We start from the raw sequence: 15,440 nt of genomic DNA on the forward strand, positions 1-15,440 counted from the left end.
TGTAAGTCTAGGCATTATCCTCTGATGAAGACCCCTGGCAGGGGTTAAAAGCTCAGGAATAAAAACTAATTTATGATATGTGACTCATTTTTCTCCTTTTGTGGATCTCCAGCTGCGTGTGTGTGTATATATATATATATATATATATATATATATATATATATATATATATATATATATATATATATATATATATATATATCCTTATATATAATTTGATAGTATTCGTATGTATGGTGTTCGTGTCAATACCTCGACTCAGTACAACTTAGAAGCAGGAGTAATGACGGCTGGGTATTAACAACAGTCATTGTGTAAATTTTAGCCAATCTCAGATCTAAAATGAGTGACGATCGCAACGCAGCCACAACAGCAGCGGCTGCGGAAAGGATGCGTAGGAAACGAAGTCACATGACTGACGAGGAACGTAGACTTGCTAATGTGACCAGATGTACACCATGTGCACAACAAACAGATGAGCAGCATGTGGCTACAAACGCTACTAACGCTGAAAGAAATCATGTAAATCGGACACAAAGGACAGACGAAGAACGTGCGCTACAGAATGCTACTAACGCTGAAAGAAATCGTGCCAGCCGTGCACAAGCGACCGAAGAAGCTCGAGCAGCCGCAAATGCAGCACGGGTTGAAAGACATCGAGCAGCCCGTGCCTTGCAGCGTGAAAATGCTTGGTGGCATGGCATTGCCATGTGCAATCACAGAGATATTACTGAGGACGAAGTTCCGGAGCGCCACTCTTGCGCATTTGACAACCTGTGCAAACATTGCAACTCATTCAACTTCACCTGTGAGAACAAGCAAGGTGGAGAATACAATTGTTGCCATAAAGGTTGAGTTTGAATTAACCCTTACAGATACCCTGACAGGTTTAAGAGCCTGTTGACATATTTAGACCCAAACTCCAAGCACTTCTTGGAAAATATCAGAAAGTACAACAGTGCATTAGCCTGTGCATCCATGGGTGCACAAATATCCCTGCCTCCAGGCCACGGTCCATATTGTTACAGAATACATGGCCAAATATGCCATCAATCTGGACCCTTTCACCCTGGAGAGGGTGAAAAACCAAAATTTGCACAAATCTATATATTAGAACAAAATCATTTCAGGGACTCAAAAAACAAATAATTCTTTGCAGAGAAAGTATTGATTTCACAAAAGTAGAATTTGTAGCCCGATTTGATCGGGCTCCTAGTTGCTAATATATATATAAAAACAGTAACTATTTCAGGATTATAGTGGATACAAAAATAATGTGTGCTATATGATGGCCACAAGTTAATATCTTAAAACGTAATTTCTTAAAAAAGAAGATACAAATATTGTTCCTAAAGACAAAGTCTATCGATAATTTCCCATGTTTAGGCTTATTAGAACAATTACCCAGGGCTTGTGTCAATACTCTGTGTTAGTAACGGCACATGTATCTGACTTACCTGTTATTTTAATAGCTGAGAACCAGTTTATTTTAATAAAATGGCCAAAGCAATCCAAATCCAAACTCTGCCTTGATTCAAAATTTGCTCTGGATTTTCTTTTTTTAAACAGCTTATGGATGTCACAACCATAACAACTCTTCTACACTTTCAAGCAGTAATGAGAGAGTTGTGATTTGGGCACAGGACCCTTCTGATCAAATTAAACATATGATAAAGAGAATGGCTTTTCTCTAATGTTTGTGATAAAATATAACGTCTTGTACAAGCAGGTTTTTCCTGATGATTTATCGTTTTAATATCGCACACTGCATTATACAGCTTCTTGCAGCATTTTCATGAACTCCTGAGACTCTGCTGTTTTAATAACTAAATGACCAGTTGACAGATCAGCCGGGCTGGAGAAGAGCACTTTCAGGTGTGAGCTTCAACTTCATTCTACTTTGCTTCCACTAGTGGGGGTGGAGCAGGGGGCTTTGATTTACTAACATGAACGCTATTGGAAACTGGGCTTCTGCCAAAATGAAAGCCGTTCCACACTGACCTAAATGAAGATTTTCTCTTTGAGACGTTAATCCCTTACACCTGTCTGTAGCGATTCAGAAATTTTTAAATGACCCCCCATTTTGATAATGTGCAGTATAGCTGAATTACAGTATATTTTTTCCTCACCATGTTTGACCCTTACCAAAAAAAAACATGGATGCAAATTACCACTTTACTGTATTTTTAGTGTCTTCTTGTTTTCACCCTACACAAACTCACAGTGGCTATAAAAAGTCTTCTTCCCTAGTTAGACTTTTTTTGTGTTTTACTGTACTACATTGTGGGCTCTTAATTTAATTGATTGCTATTTTTTGTTATTAATGAACGCAAAAACCCATGACTTCACAGTGAAAGCAGAATTCTACAGAATGTTCTAAATTAATCTTGTAAGTAAAAAAGACTCTGTTTCTCTGGCAACAATAACTCCGTATCTACTGAAAATAACAATTTTATGACTATATTCAAGACAAATGTGGGCAGCGCAGTGCGAAGTTTGAGCAGAATTGGCATGTCTGAAGCTTGCTAAAGTCATCCATCATTGTCGGCAGTGAGTTATTGGAGCCATACCGTGTTATTCAGAACTGTTTGTTAGAATGTGACGAGTTCGGGTGGGTCTCAGTCAAGATGTACATCAGTATGACTAACAGGGAAATTATATTTTCAAAGGGATCTTGGCAAAGTTAGATAGCTGCAAAGGTGTATAACATAGCAGAATGAGCATCTGAAAACTATAATCTATATGCTGTATCTGCAGTGGTGTATAAAATAAGGAACATCTGAGAAGTCATGGTGTTTATGTTTATCTGGAAATGTGTATATCTAAGATCAGTCTTCATTTTTTAGATCAACATAAAATCATTTTCCTTAAAGATAAATGACCAAGTACACCATCTTAACTATGTATAGTTCAATTTTAAGTGCCTGCAGCCCACACTAGCTATAAGGCAGGAACAGAAGTGAAATCAGATGCCAGTCAGCCAACCAATCACATGGCACAAATGCACTCATTCTCACACACACACCCGTACCAGGCCAGCTAATCTATCACACACAGCGTTAAAATGCTGGAGGACCTGGACAGGAAGGATGGTGTCAAATCCGGTCTCCTAGACCTGTGAGCTGAATGGTGTCTGATAATTAGAAAGACGTTTGATTTCTTAGATAACTGTCAGACCAACAAAACAAAAAAAGGCTGCAATCCCTATTTCAGTCTGACTTTGAAATGAGCATAAAAGAAGATGGGAACCGAAATTCAAGTAAAGAGGGAATTGACAGGGCTTGGTGAAATGGAATCGCCATGCGCTGGCTTTGCTTTTCAGTGCCTATCAGGAGCATTTAACTTGTGCATTAAGGCCATGTTGGAATTTAAGCTCACAACCTGGAGCTTTCATTTCTAAATCCATGCTCAGCGCTGTCAACTACTGTACATTGGAAATGTGAATATCTGAATAAAAAGTGTGTGTGTGTGGGCACAGAAGGGGGGGTGGAATAGTGTCACTGTGAGAAAGTAGAGGCGGATCTCTATTTATAGCAAAGAACATAGTGTGAAAAAAGCTGCTTGAAACCTAGAGCTGGGTGCATGTAAGCGTTTCATTTTTTACATGTAAATTTATTGATTGAGTTTTTCATGTAAGACTCAAAAGGAAGAAGAAAAAAAAACAAAGACACCCCTTTTATCACAACAAAAGGAAAGATCTTGAGGGAAAAACCAGGCAGGTGTGCTGGGGTAGGGGGAAGACACTGCGAATACTGCAAAGCTTCTGCTGGCAGAGGGTGATATCCTGTCAGTAACGCAAAAATATTTGTAAGCCATTTTAACAAGCATTCAGTGCCAGTTAAGGTCTGAGAGTGGTCCCTGAACATTAACAATTTATGTGGACACTTTGAATTAACGCCTGATTCCCCAGTACTTAGTTGAGGTTGATCTTTTTCAAATAAATTTTATTGTAACCCAAAAAAAATTATTTGGAGGGGTTAAGGGTTTTTGGTCAGCAGTTTGCTGAACCTGGCCCACAGTAAGACACTGACTGGTCTTCATTGGTTGGCTTCCTCCAAACCTCTAATTGTTGGTATGTCTCCAGCAGGGGGCACTTGCTCCCTGGGATTGTGCATTTTTTTTTTATAGAAATGCAGGACATACTTGAACCTGTGTATGTAGTCTCTTCAGTAACCTTGTCGGACATAATAAGACAACAGAAATATGGTAGAAAAAGTTGTTATACGTATGGACTGTGCTCTTCTAAGACCGAAATAACACTGTGCACAGTGAAGCTGCTCTAATCTCTCACGGCCACTGCCTGAAAGTGACGGGTCAGACCTGCTGTAATCAACTGAGATACCTGGCTGATACAACTGTCCTTAAATCAGCTGGATGTACGCTAACACAGTTAGGCTCACATATCACAATTAACAAATAGTTATTTTTCACTTCTGGTTGCATGGTGTTATCAAGTGCATCGATACAGAAGTGAACAATAAGGCTCATAGTGATTGCTCGTTGATATACCAACGTATGTAGCAGAAGAACAACATTTATTTGTATAGCACATTTTCATACAAATGATGTAGTTCAAAGTGCTTTACAAGATAAAGAAAGAAAATGATAAAGATAAGATTAGGCAATACTAACTATGCCTCACAGTAAGGACACCTGGGTCCACCCTGCGTGGAGTTTGCATGTTCTCCCCAAGTCTGAGTGTGTATTTCCTCTGGGTGTTTTGGTTTTCTCCCACAGTCCAAAGACCTACCGGTTAGGTGCATTGGCGATCCTAAATTGTCCCTGGTGTGTGTGCGTGCGTGTACCCTGTGGTGGGCTGGCACCCTGCCCAGGTTTTTTCCTGCCTTGTGCCCTGTGCTATCAGGGATTAGCTCCAGCAGACCTCAGTAAACCTGTGGGTGGTTATAGGGTGAAATGACACCTTTTATTGGCTAACTAAATAGATTACAAATGCAAGCTTTTGAGGCAGCTAAGGCCCCTTCATCAGGCAAGTGTTCATTCAGTTCATTTTTATTTTTATTTTTTTTACTTCTTGGCTTTAATGTTTTAAACGTGCAGCAGATGAGCTGACAAATGGCTGTTGATGTTTTGTGTTGTAAGTTCTGGTCCTTGCAGAATTCCAGTTCTCCACTGATTTTTAAGTACCTTCATTTGTATTGTACTGTCATGCATTTGACTTATGAATTCTGTGATCCTGAGTTCCATTTGATCTTATTTAAAATAACATTCGTTTGTGTGTGTGATTGTTTGGTCATGTTTTTATAATTTTTTTAATTGTGTATTTTCTTTTTACATTACAAACTATGAAACTGTGGCTGTCTCTCCTGTTTAAGTACATGCTTGATGTAATGTGGGTCAGACACGAGGCTTATGAGACTTTACTGCTTAAGATGCCTACATACATTCCACAGAAAAATTAGAGACAATTCTGATGTAATTTTTTTTTCTGCATTACTATGGGGGCTTTGCCCCCTGTTTGCTTCGCTCGCCAACCCCCCCGGCCTGAGCTACGCGACACCCACTTAACATCTCTGCTGCTCGCGTGTGTGGATTTTACTTTCACCAAACAACAAATCTTTTAATTCTCGCGGATTCGCCTCTTCATTGGGAGGAAACACTACTTTTCTCTGATGGCAACATGAAATTAGACGATCTACAATTCTCCACCTTAAAGTGGAAATCCGAACAATATATTCGGATCTGTTTTCACTGTTCCGTTATTTCACCGAGTAATAATTTCCGTTTGTTTGCGCTAATGTGATCTTTACTATCATTTTTTTGACACTTTCAAATTTTCATACTTCCATTCTCTCTAACCTGCTCTGCATGTTTATCATGCCAACGTTTTTGAATTCTTTACCACGTTTTACTTTGTCATCTACTCTTTGTCTTTTATTTCTGGCTCCAGGCCTGGTTAAATCTTTTGGCACAAAGTCTTATCTCGCGGGACATGAAAGTATCTCTCTGAAAAAGTCTCGTCTCATCTCGTCCCAGGATTTTTTTTTTTATTATAATAAAGAGATATTTTTCTTTTATCAGTATTTGAATACTAACCAGTGTTTGATACATTTTGCTTCTTTACTAAATGACAGCTAATGTTCTGTTAGCCTGCAACATAATAAATTTGACGAACAAGAGGGGGCCATTCGGTCCATCAAACTCGTTTGTTTTGCTAATAGCTAACTTGTCCCAATATCTCACCCAGATTCTACTTAAAGGTCATCAGGTTTCCTACTTCAGCTACACGTCTCAGTAGTTTGTTCCGTAAACATATTAGATTGTCTGAATTGATTGACTAGAATGAGTCTTTTTTTCTGGATAAATGAACTGTTCTCGAAATATATTACAATGTAGTGTTACATACTGCAGTCTTTGGATCTGTTGTTAAAAGAGGTGTGCTTGGTGAGTTATTGGAAATGAGTATCCACAGTCTGAGAAGACATTGGCACAAAACAGATGTCCAGCTTCAAGGACTGCATTGCTTTACTGGAATGGGTCTGACTATGGGAAAGCCAAAAGTTGAAATCCTTATATTTGAAACATATACTCCCTTCTTTGCTGTTTTTTTTTTAAAGATTTCCTCTTGTTATTGGCGCCCTTCTCTTTCACTTGGGCAGGGGTTGAATTGAGTTTAAATTTGACTTGATTATATGGAATGCTATTTTAATAAAAACATTTCTTTGAAGGAACGTGTTGTCCATCAGTCACTCACTTTTCCGACTAAAATGTCCACCAGGAGTTGAAAATCCAAGGGGTATGTTACTTTATTTATAATAGAAGGTGTAAGGAACAGTATGTAGAGAGCTTTTAAAAGTTGGAATAATGGAGATAAGTTCTCAGTCAGTGGTTATTTACTGAACAGAATCAAAACTTCACCAGCTGCCAGGGTTTTTTTTTGAAGTTCAGAAGATATTAGTTCATGGTTTCTTATGTAGCTGTATTTAGTAGATGTGGTCTAGCTGATGAAATATCGCTGTCTTCTGGCCAAGCACTTACATCAACAGCATACATTTGTATTGAAGTCTTCATCTTGGTGGTATTAGGCAGTTGAGTTTGGATTAAAGAATTCTGAATTAGTGGCAACATAGTGAAAAAATATATTGTATGATCAGTAACCTTTTTTTAATCTTAAAGTGAACAGCAGCAGATTTAGCTCAAATCAAAATGTTTAGCAATACTGAATAACCTGATGAAACACCAGCTTCACATTGCGTCCTTGTAAATGCATCGTCCATACCGGTCACCACCAGGCATGTAGTGTGCTAAGAAAAGCTCCGCCCGTAGTGCCCTTTGAAACAAGCTCCTTCTCACTGCAAAACGTTAACAGACACTGAAGGAGGGATGAAGGTGCCCCGTTCTGAGATGGCTCACAACTTGTCCTCCATGATAGGCTTAACCAGCTACAACCTTAATGTATAATAACGGGCTTCTGAAAATGGACAGATGAGGACTGGTTTAGATCATTTCTATTGGGTGGAATGCCGAGTGGGGGCTGGGTGGTCTCATAGCCTTGGAACCCCTGCAGATTTTGTTGTTGTTTTTTTTTGTTTTTTTTTTCTGTCCTCCCTGGCCATCGGACCTTACTTTATTCTTTGTTAATTAGTATTGCCTAATTTCTAATTTGCATATAATTTTTTTTTGTTAATTAATGTTGCCTAATTTTTATATTTTTCTTTTTTCTTTCTTCATCTTGTAAAGCACTTCGAGCAACAGCATTTGTATATAAATGTGCTATAGAAATAAGTGTTATTATTGTTGTAGATGATTTTATTTTAAGGCAAACTTACTGTAACTTCTTATTTGTTAGAGTTAATCTACATGATTGCAGTATATTTTAGTACTTAATAATTACTGATTTTTCTTCCACCTCAACTACTCATCCAGCCCTCCACTTGCACTGTTAGACCACACTTTGGCTCTCCTTGTCACACTCCATCTTCATCTGTGGGTGATTATTTCCAGACCAAGGCGTCTTTTCCTGTGGCATCCTCTTTTAGTTTATTAGAGTAGGAGAGTTCATTAAATGAGGTGTGGCACACCAGTGTTGGACACCTGAAATCTCGAGGTGGGGGATTTTTCACCTTATAACAGTGGTTCTCAAACTGTGGGGCGGGCCCCCCTTAGGGGTGGCGCAAAGTAACAAAAAGGGGCATGCGAAGATGTGAAAAAAAGAAAACAAGAATCGAAACTATGAAAAATACATCTATTGAAACCAAAACAAATTAACTTAAACTACATTCTGATACTAGAAAAATAAATATAGAGTTAGATAAATGTTGATAAAAGTTAAGTAGGTATAATAAAATATGCATCTATGATATATCATTAATTAAAAAAGAACAAATTGGTATTAGTGGGCTCCTTTCAAAAAACGGTTAGGGGGGCACGATTAAAACTAGGGATGCACCGATACCGAAATGGGTATCTGGTATCGGCCTCGATACCACATTTTCTAAAGTACTCGTACTCGTTAAAAGTCCCCCGATACCGGGGACCGATACCACGGTCTGAGAAATGTCTATGTTTGAGCGGCGTGTAAGGGGTTAATCACAGGCGCCGAGTGCCCGCCCCCAGGCCCCGGCTACAGCTCAGAGCGGGGAGAAGGCGAGGCGAGACATGTCAGCCGTGTGGAACTATTTCAAAGTGAATGAAGACGACAAAACAAAGGCGGACTGCAAATTGTGCTCAGCGAAATTGTCCAGAGGAGGCTCAAAAGGTAGCGCATTTAACACAAGTAATTTAATCAAGCACCTAAAATCCCAACACGACAACGAGTACAAAGAGTTTACCCACGCTTCTAAACCAACACAACCCACGCTGCAGCAAACTCTTGCAAGACGAGAGAAAATGTCCAGAGACAATCCACGTGCTGTGAAAATAACACAGGCAATTATCGAGTATATTGCATTGACTGACCAGCCACTCTCGGAGGTAGAAAATGTGGGATTCCAGCGTCTCCTCCATGTTCTGGAGCCCAGATATGATGTCCCAAGCCGCCGCTACATGACTGACACGGAGCTGCCTAAACTACACGACTCTGTGAAAAAACATATCCACAGCCTACTGCAAGCCTCCTCTGCGTTTAGTTTCACCACGGATATTTGGACAAGCAGTGTTAGCCCCGTGTTGCTAATTAGCCTAACCTCCCAGTGGATAGACGAGAGTTTCTTGTTTTTTTTGTTAAATTATATGACTAAAGCTGTTACCTGTAAATTTAAATCATGTTTTTATTAAGTACTCGGTATCGGCAAGTACTCGGTATCGGCGAGTACTGAAATGCAAGTACTCGTACTCGTTTTACAAAAAAGTGGTATCGGTGCATCCCTAATTAAAACTGTTATGAAAACTCGGGTCGCAAATACTTAAAGGTTGAGAAACGCTGCTTTATAGGATAATGGCACTAGTAACATTTGCATTGTCGTCTTCATATGTAAAGTCTTTAAACACTGGGGTAAGTGAAGTCAGTATGGGTATAGCAGAACCAGTGGCAGAGTTGTTGTGTCCTGTGGGATGCTGTTGAAAATCTGGAAATGCGTTACATTTTTGGAGGTGGCGTGTGTAATGAGTAGGGATTGCAGTGCCAACAATGGACATCAAAAATCTCCACAGGAGCGGGTGGTCGTTTAGTCAGAATTCTTTTCTTGAAGTGGTTAGTAGCAATTGTATGGTGTCTAAGAGAATTAGGCACAGTTAGAACTCAATTAAAATGAGCCACAAGAAAATGTTCCTTGCAAACAGGCCATTTGTATTCACCTAATATTCAAATCAAGTTTTCTGTGTATGTATACACAGTACAATGAGATTCTTAATTGCATGTGTCTCATAGACCAGTGTTAGTAATATAGTACCAACAATAGACAATAAATAGAGCTTCACATTTAATACAGCTTTAGACTGTTCATAAAAGAAAACAAATCCAGTCTGCTAATGTAGTTGTCAGTATAAGAGGCTGCTGAGGGGTCTTATGACCAGCAGATAAAAGCTGTTCTGATTGTACTGAGGCAAGTATTGATGATCCTGTGTTATTTGACACAATAGAAAAGGGATAAAAATGACTGTGTAGCATAGCGAAGGTCCTGAATAATACAGTTTGACATCCTAAGACGGTACGTGTTCTATATGTTCTCAGAAAAAGGGAGCCGTGTGGCAGTAATATTCTGAGTCGACTTTACCATTGTCTGTATTGTCCTGTGGTCCTACGATCGGCAGGTACAATGCCAGGATGATGTGCAGTTTATGAGGACCACTCTACTGTACACCTCTACAAGTTATTGAGCATAGATGGAGATTTCTGGGTATCTTTAGTCTGAGGTCTGAGAAAGTAAAGACATTGGCGAGCCCACTTTACTGTATATATCCAATGTCCATTTTGTGTCTTTTGTTATTGCAAAACATTGCAGATTGAGATTTAAAATTTTGTAATGTATTAAATGGTAACTTATTCCATGACTTTGTTAGTGGGGCAATACTTCCTTATTTTTAGGAAAAACTTCCCACTAATGGCATTATTTTACACCCCCCAAATTCTTGTTGAAAATCTAATTGTCACCCTTACAATTTTTTTGGGTCAAACTTGTCCCATTTTTTGTGTTTGAAATCTGTAAAATCACCCGAGAGCTCATCTGATGAGGATGAAACTCTGTGATGTTTCCTGCATTCTACCGCATTAATAAATAGTAAAAGAAACATAAACATCCATGATATGTACAGCTTCTAAAAAATGTTTACCTTGCCATGTCTTTTGAGTAAATTTTAACTCACTATTAATTTGAATGGATTTTCCATTGCATTTCGGGACGTTTGTTTGTCTACAACCTATGAAAGCATCCAAAATGTCATCTTTTCAGTTCAAAATCAACCCTGACCCTGACTTTAGAAAAAGTGAAAAAAAAATATCCTAATGTCACATTTATGTACAACTGCTCCTGATTTTGAACACAGCCGTGTCCTTTGGGTTACCATTGGATTTTCTACTGTATTTAGGGTAGTTTAGTTTGCTCACAACCCGTAAAAGCTACCTGCCATTTTTTTCAGCTCAGAAATGTTAAGACTTTTAATAAAGTGCCCTAACTTTACAAAAAGCAAAAAAAATCAAAAAAGTTTACCAATGCTATATTTTTGTGCCCCCGCTACACATTATGAACATTGCCATATCCATTGGGTCAATTTTGACCCACCTTATTTCTATATTTCTTGAGTACACTGGTACTGTGAGTGCTGTGCACAGTGGAGGCAGGACCTCTGCGTTTTTCCCAGTTCATTCTGGGGTTCATCAGCGGTGTGTTCTGCTCCTACTCTGTTCAGTGCTTGTATGGACTGGGTGTTGGGCAAGGTCCTGGGGTCCAGCGGCTGTGGGGCATCTGTTGGTGAAGAAAGATTCACGGATCTTGTCTTTGCTGACGATGCTGTCATCTTCGCGGAGTCAATGAAGGCTCTGATCGGGGCGCTCAAGAGACTGAGTGAGGGGTCTGAGTGTCTGGGCTTGCGAGGATCCTGGATAAAAACCAACATCCAGGCCTTTAATGAGCTCTTGGGCACAGCCATCAGCAATGTGTCTGTTTGTGGAGAGAGTGTCAACCTCATCAAGAAGTTTACTTACCTCAGCAGTTACATTCGTGTCTCTGGTAACTCTTCCTATGAAGTCAGTAGATGGATTGGGAGAGCGTGGGGGGTCATGAGGTCACTGAAAAGGGGTGTGTGGTGCTCCTGATATCTCTGCAAAAGGATGAAGGTCCAAGTCTTTAGTGTCCTGGTGCTTCCTGTCTTGCTATATGGTTGTGAGACATGGACGCTATCCAGTGACCTGAGACGAAGACTGGACTCCTTTGGTACTGTGTCTCTCCGGAAAATCCTTGGGTACCGCTGGTTTGACTTTGTGTTGCTCATGGAGTCCCGAATGAGGCACATGACCTGCATTGTGAGGGAGTGTCAGTTATGGCACTATGGCCATGTGGCACAATTCCCCGAGGGTGATCCAGCTCGTAAGATCCTCATTGTTGGGGTCCCGAGTGGCTTGACCAGGCCAAGGGGTCGTCCACGTAACACCTGGTGGTGGCAGATAGAGGGCCATTTCCAGAGGGTGGGACTGGACCACGTGTCTGCCTGGGGGGTTGCCAACTGGGATCCCAAGTTGTTTCGTTGTGTAATACTATACCAGTGCATGCTCCCCAACTTGATTTAACTTGACTTGAGCTTCCTTCAAAACCTAAATTTCCTCTTGTGACACGTAAGGTGGTCTAGCTGCACCTATGTGTTTAACTGTCTACTTTGGTGGGTTTTACGCTCTTATTTAGGTTACTGTTTATTTACATCCTAAATGGCATCTGTTCTGCAACTTGGGATCATCACTACTGCAGGGTAAGATGGTCAGTCGGTATAAAGAAAGATTAGGGTCAGAAATCTTATGCCCAGGGCACCTGAAAGAGGGGGTCAGAATCGGGTTGAAATAAAAAAAACCCAGAAGGCACAGCATTGAGTCTTCACACAAAGACTTTGTGAGGGTCAAGGTAACAGGTAGCATCTTCCTTACCTGCTCATTTAGAAGGTGCTAGAATTAGTGTAGTTGCTTCTGTGCTGCTATGTCTTTTTTTTTGTAATACAGACACCAAAGCTGTGCACCTTATTCCACACGAAGCCTCACAAGTTCAGTATAAATTGACTTTATTGAACAACTGAGGATGTTCTTCTTTGACAGGTGGTGGGGTTTAGAAGCACCAAAGTGTGAGGAGATGGCACCTGTTGTGTGGGCAGGTGGGAGTTTCTAACCTTAAGTTGTTTCTTGTCCTTTAGAGTTAGCGCTGAGCACTTGAAGTTTCCGTGTCTTTAATGCTTATGTTGTTTATGGCTACTTCACTCTCTCGTCTTGGGGGCTGAGATTCCCAAAGGTCATCTAAAACCTCAACTTCCATGTCTTCAGTGGGGAGGTTAACTTTACTGGTAGTGGCCACTAAAATGAATCCATTGAAGTCCTGGACAAGGTTAAGGCAAGGGCAGGTGGAGGTTGACTAATGAGGGAGCGAGGGGGTTTATGATTACTAGCACAGTCATGGTCGTCCGTTTGGTACAGTATGTCGATAAAAGTTTGGATTATTTTTAAATCAGAATCTGCAGGGGAAACCTTTTTAATCGCCCGATCTGTTTGCTTTTTTCCCTTTCACTCTCACTCACTCTCTCCTCCCCAGTTTCCATAGCAACAGCAGCTCTGCACCATTCATGGGCTGAAGTGCCGGAGCCGGCATTACGCTGCATGCTAAAGAGGGGGGGAGGTTTACTGGTTTATTCTGCGCTGCTCTCTACCTGCTCCTGCTGCTGCTGCAGCACTTGCTCCCGGAGCTGCTGCGACATGAAACTCTGGCTTTAAGCTACTGGGGAAATTGCCTATTCTGTGAAACGACAACTCCCCGCCGGTTTTGATGAGCTGGCCTTCCATCCGGCACGAGGAACTGTTGAGCCTGCTGGAGGGAGCGGCAGATCGGCTGCTTTCCAGTCCCGCGGAGTGCCTGGTCTGGCTCGCGGATGGTGAGTGGCAACTCCGTGATATGCTGGTTGGGCTTGTGTTATCGCCAAGTGCTGCGTGTATGGATTGATTGATGGCCTGCAGATGTTTGGGTGGGGTGTGCTTCTCCTTAAGCAGAGGGTGCGGCCGTGATAGTAGGAGGAGGAGGAGGAAGACGACCTGTTACTGAACAAGGATACTCGGTTGCCAGCTCTGTGACACCTTGGTTGGTACTTTCCTGGCACGTACTTCCCTGCTGTAGTGTATGTGACTGACTAGCATTGTGTGCCTGTGTGCTCTGCGTCTCACTCTGCCTGTGTTGGCATGCTGGCACCCTGCCACTGGTGTGGGTGAGGGCACTCTTGGCGTTGCGGGTGTTTGGTTTTAGGGGAGGAGGTATATGGGGGTAGCTTGTTGCTCTCTGCTTGTACAGTATGTATGTGTAGACTCCGTAAGCTTTCTTTTTTGCTCTTCTAGGGAATGCTGGTGTGGCTTTTGTTTTCTCATGGATGTGCGATGACTTAGATAGTGAGGCTGGGCCTGAGTCTGAGTCCCACCACTCAAAAATCACAAGCATGAGCACCTAGGGAGAGTTAATGTGTGGGTGTTAGAGACCTGGATTATGTTCAGATTGATGCAATGTGACAGCGAGGAAGAGGGGAAAAAAAAGAAGAAAAATACCAGGACTGGCAGAAAAGTCACCCATCCAACTGTGCCTTACCCCCCGTGTTGTGACTGAAAGTGGCATAATGACGTGTTAGGAGTGTCGGAAACCCTCAGCAAGACCTACTGAGACGATGCGCTGTTTCACTCGGCTTCTTTGAAATTTCAGTGGTGCTTCATTGGCAGATGTTGTGGCACAAGTCAAATTTCAGTAAAAGTAAGTGACATATTTTTTTCTTCGTGGTCTTGTTGCCTTACTCAATCGAGTAATTATCTTGACGGAATTTTACGTCTGCTAATACAGTCAGTTTGAACTATATGCCGTCCTCTTAACCTTTTTTGGGGTTGCAGTACGTCTAGAATTAACCTTGTAGTGGGCATCAGTCCATCACAAGTCCTAAATTCCCCAGGCTTAGCCAAACTACACCAGTACAGTCATTGTTATTTCAACAGCATGCATCTGTATTGTGGAAAGAACCCTACATGAACTTTAAAATGCAAGCAGCCAGAGGATTCACGTCACTCAAGAGCGCTTTAATTTACTAGGAGGAAATATAAGCAGTCAGTAGACTGAGTTCTGGAGATGGGATTTCAAATCCCATCTCTGTCGTCCTTTGTTATCTTAGTAACCCTGGAACTTTTTTTTGTATTACATACAGTGTACTCAGAAAGTAGTCGGACCCCTTTGTTTTTTTCACATTTTGTTGTGTTGCAGGCTCCTGCTAAAATCATTTAAATTAATTTTTTTCTCTCATCAAGCAACACCCAACATCCCAGAAAGACAAAGCCTGGACAGGATACTGTAAGTTTTGTAAATTTATTAACAATGAAAAATTGAAATATTACATTGACACAAATATTCTTTGTTGAAACCCTTTTGGCAGCAATTCCAGCCTAGAATCTTCTTAGGTTTGATGTGACAAGACTCACACACCTTGATTTTTCGGATGTTCTGCCTTTGTTCCCTGCATATCTTCACAAAATCTACAGTCTACAGATAAACCTCATTGGTGGACAGCTATTTTCAGGTGTTTCTAGATATATTTGATTGGGTTCAAGTCCAGGATCTGGCTGGGTCGCTCAAGGACATTCACTGAGTTTTCCTTAAGCCTTCTCATATGTTGTCTTTGCTTTGTCCTGTTGAAAGCTGAAGCTTTGGCCCAGTCTGAGTTCCACAGAGTGCTGGAGCAGGTTTGTATGAAGGATATCTCTGTATTTTGCTCCATTGAGCTTTCCCTTAACCCCTGACTAGTCTCTCAGTCACTGATTCTGCCACCACCTT

At 41.0% G+C, this 15,440-nt stretch overlaps 1 protein-coding gene across 11 annotated transcripts in view; it reads left to right on the forward strand.

Moving 5' to 3' along the window:
- The window catches only part of tanc2b (tetratricopeptide repeat, ankyrin repeat and coiled-coil containing 2b), a 473,655-nt gene that overhangs the window by 322,727 nt on the left and 135,488 nt on the right, over positions 1-15,440 (forward strand). Inside the window, exon 1 of one of the 11 annotated variants that reach the window (XM_051936372.1) lies at positions 13,309-13,518. The exons of the other annotated variants lie outside the window; for them this stretch is intronic. Within the exon in view, the coding sequence (XP_051792332.1) occupies positions 13,413-13,518 (106 nt within the window). The 5' untranslated portion in view covers positions 13,309-13,412. Of the gene's footprint in view, positions 1-13,308; positions 13,519-15,440 lie in introns of those variants that run through there. 11 annotated transcript variants of the gene reach the window in all.

The sequence above is a fragment of the Erpetoichthys calabaricus genome, chromosome 14, assembly GCF_900747795.2.
Source record: "Erpetoichthys calabaricus chromosome 14, fErpCal1.3, whole genome shotgun sequence".
Lineage (NCBI taxonomy): Eukaryota > Metazoa > Chordata > Cladistia > Polypteriformes > Polypteridae > Erpetoichthys > Erpetoichthys calabaricus.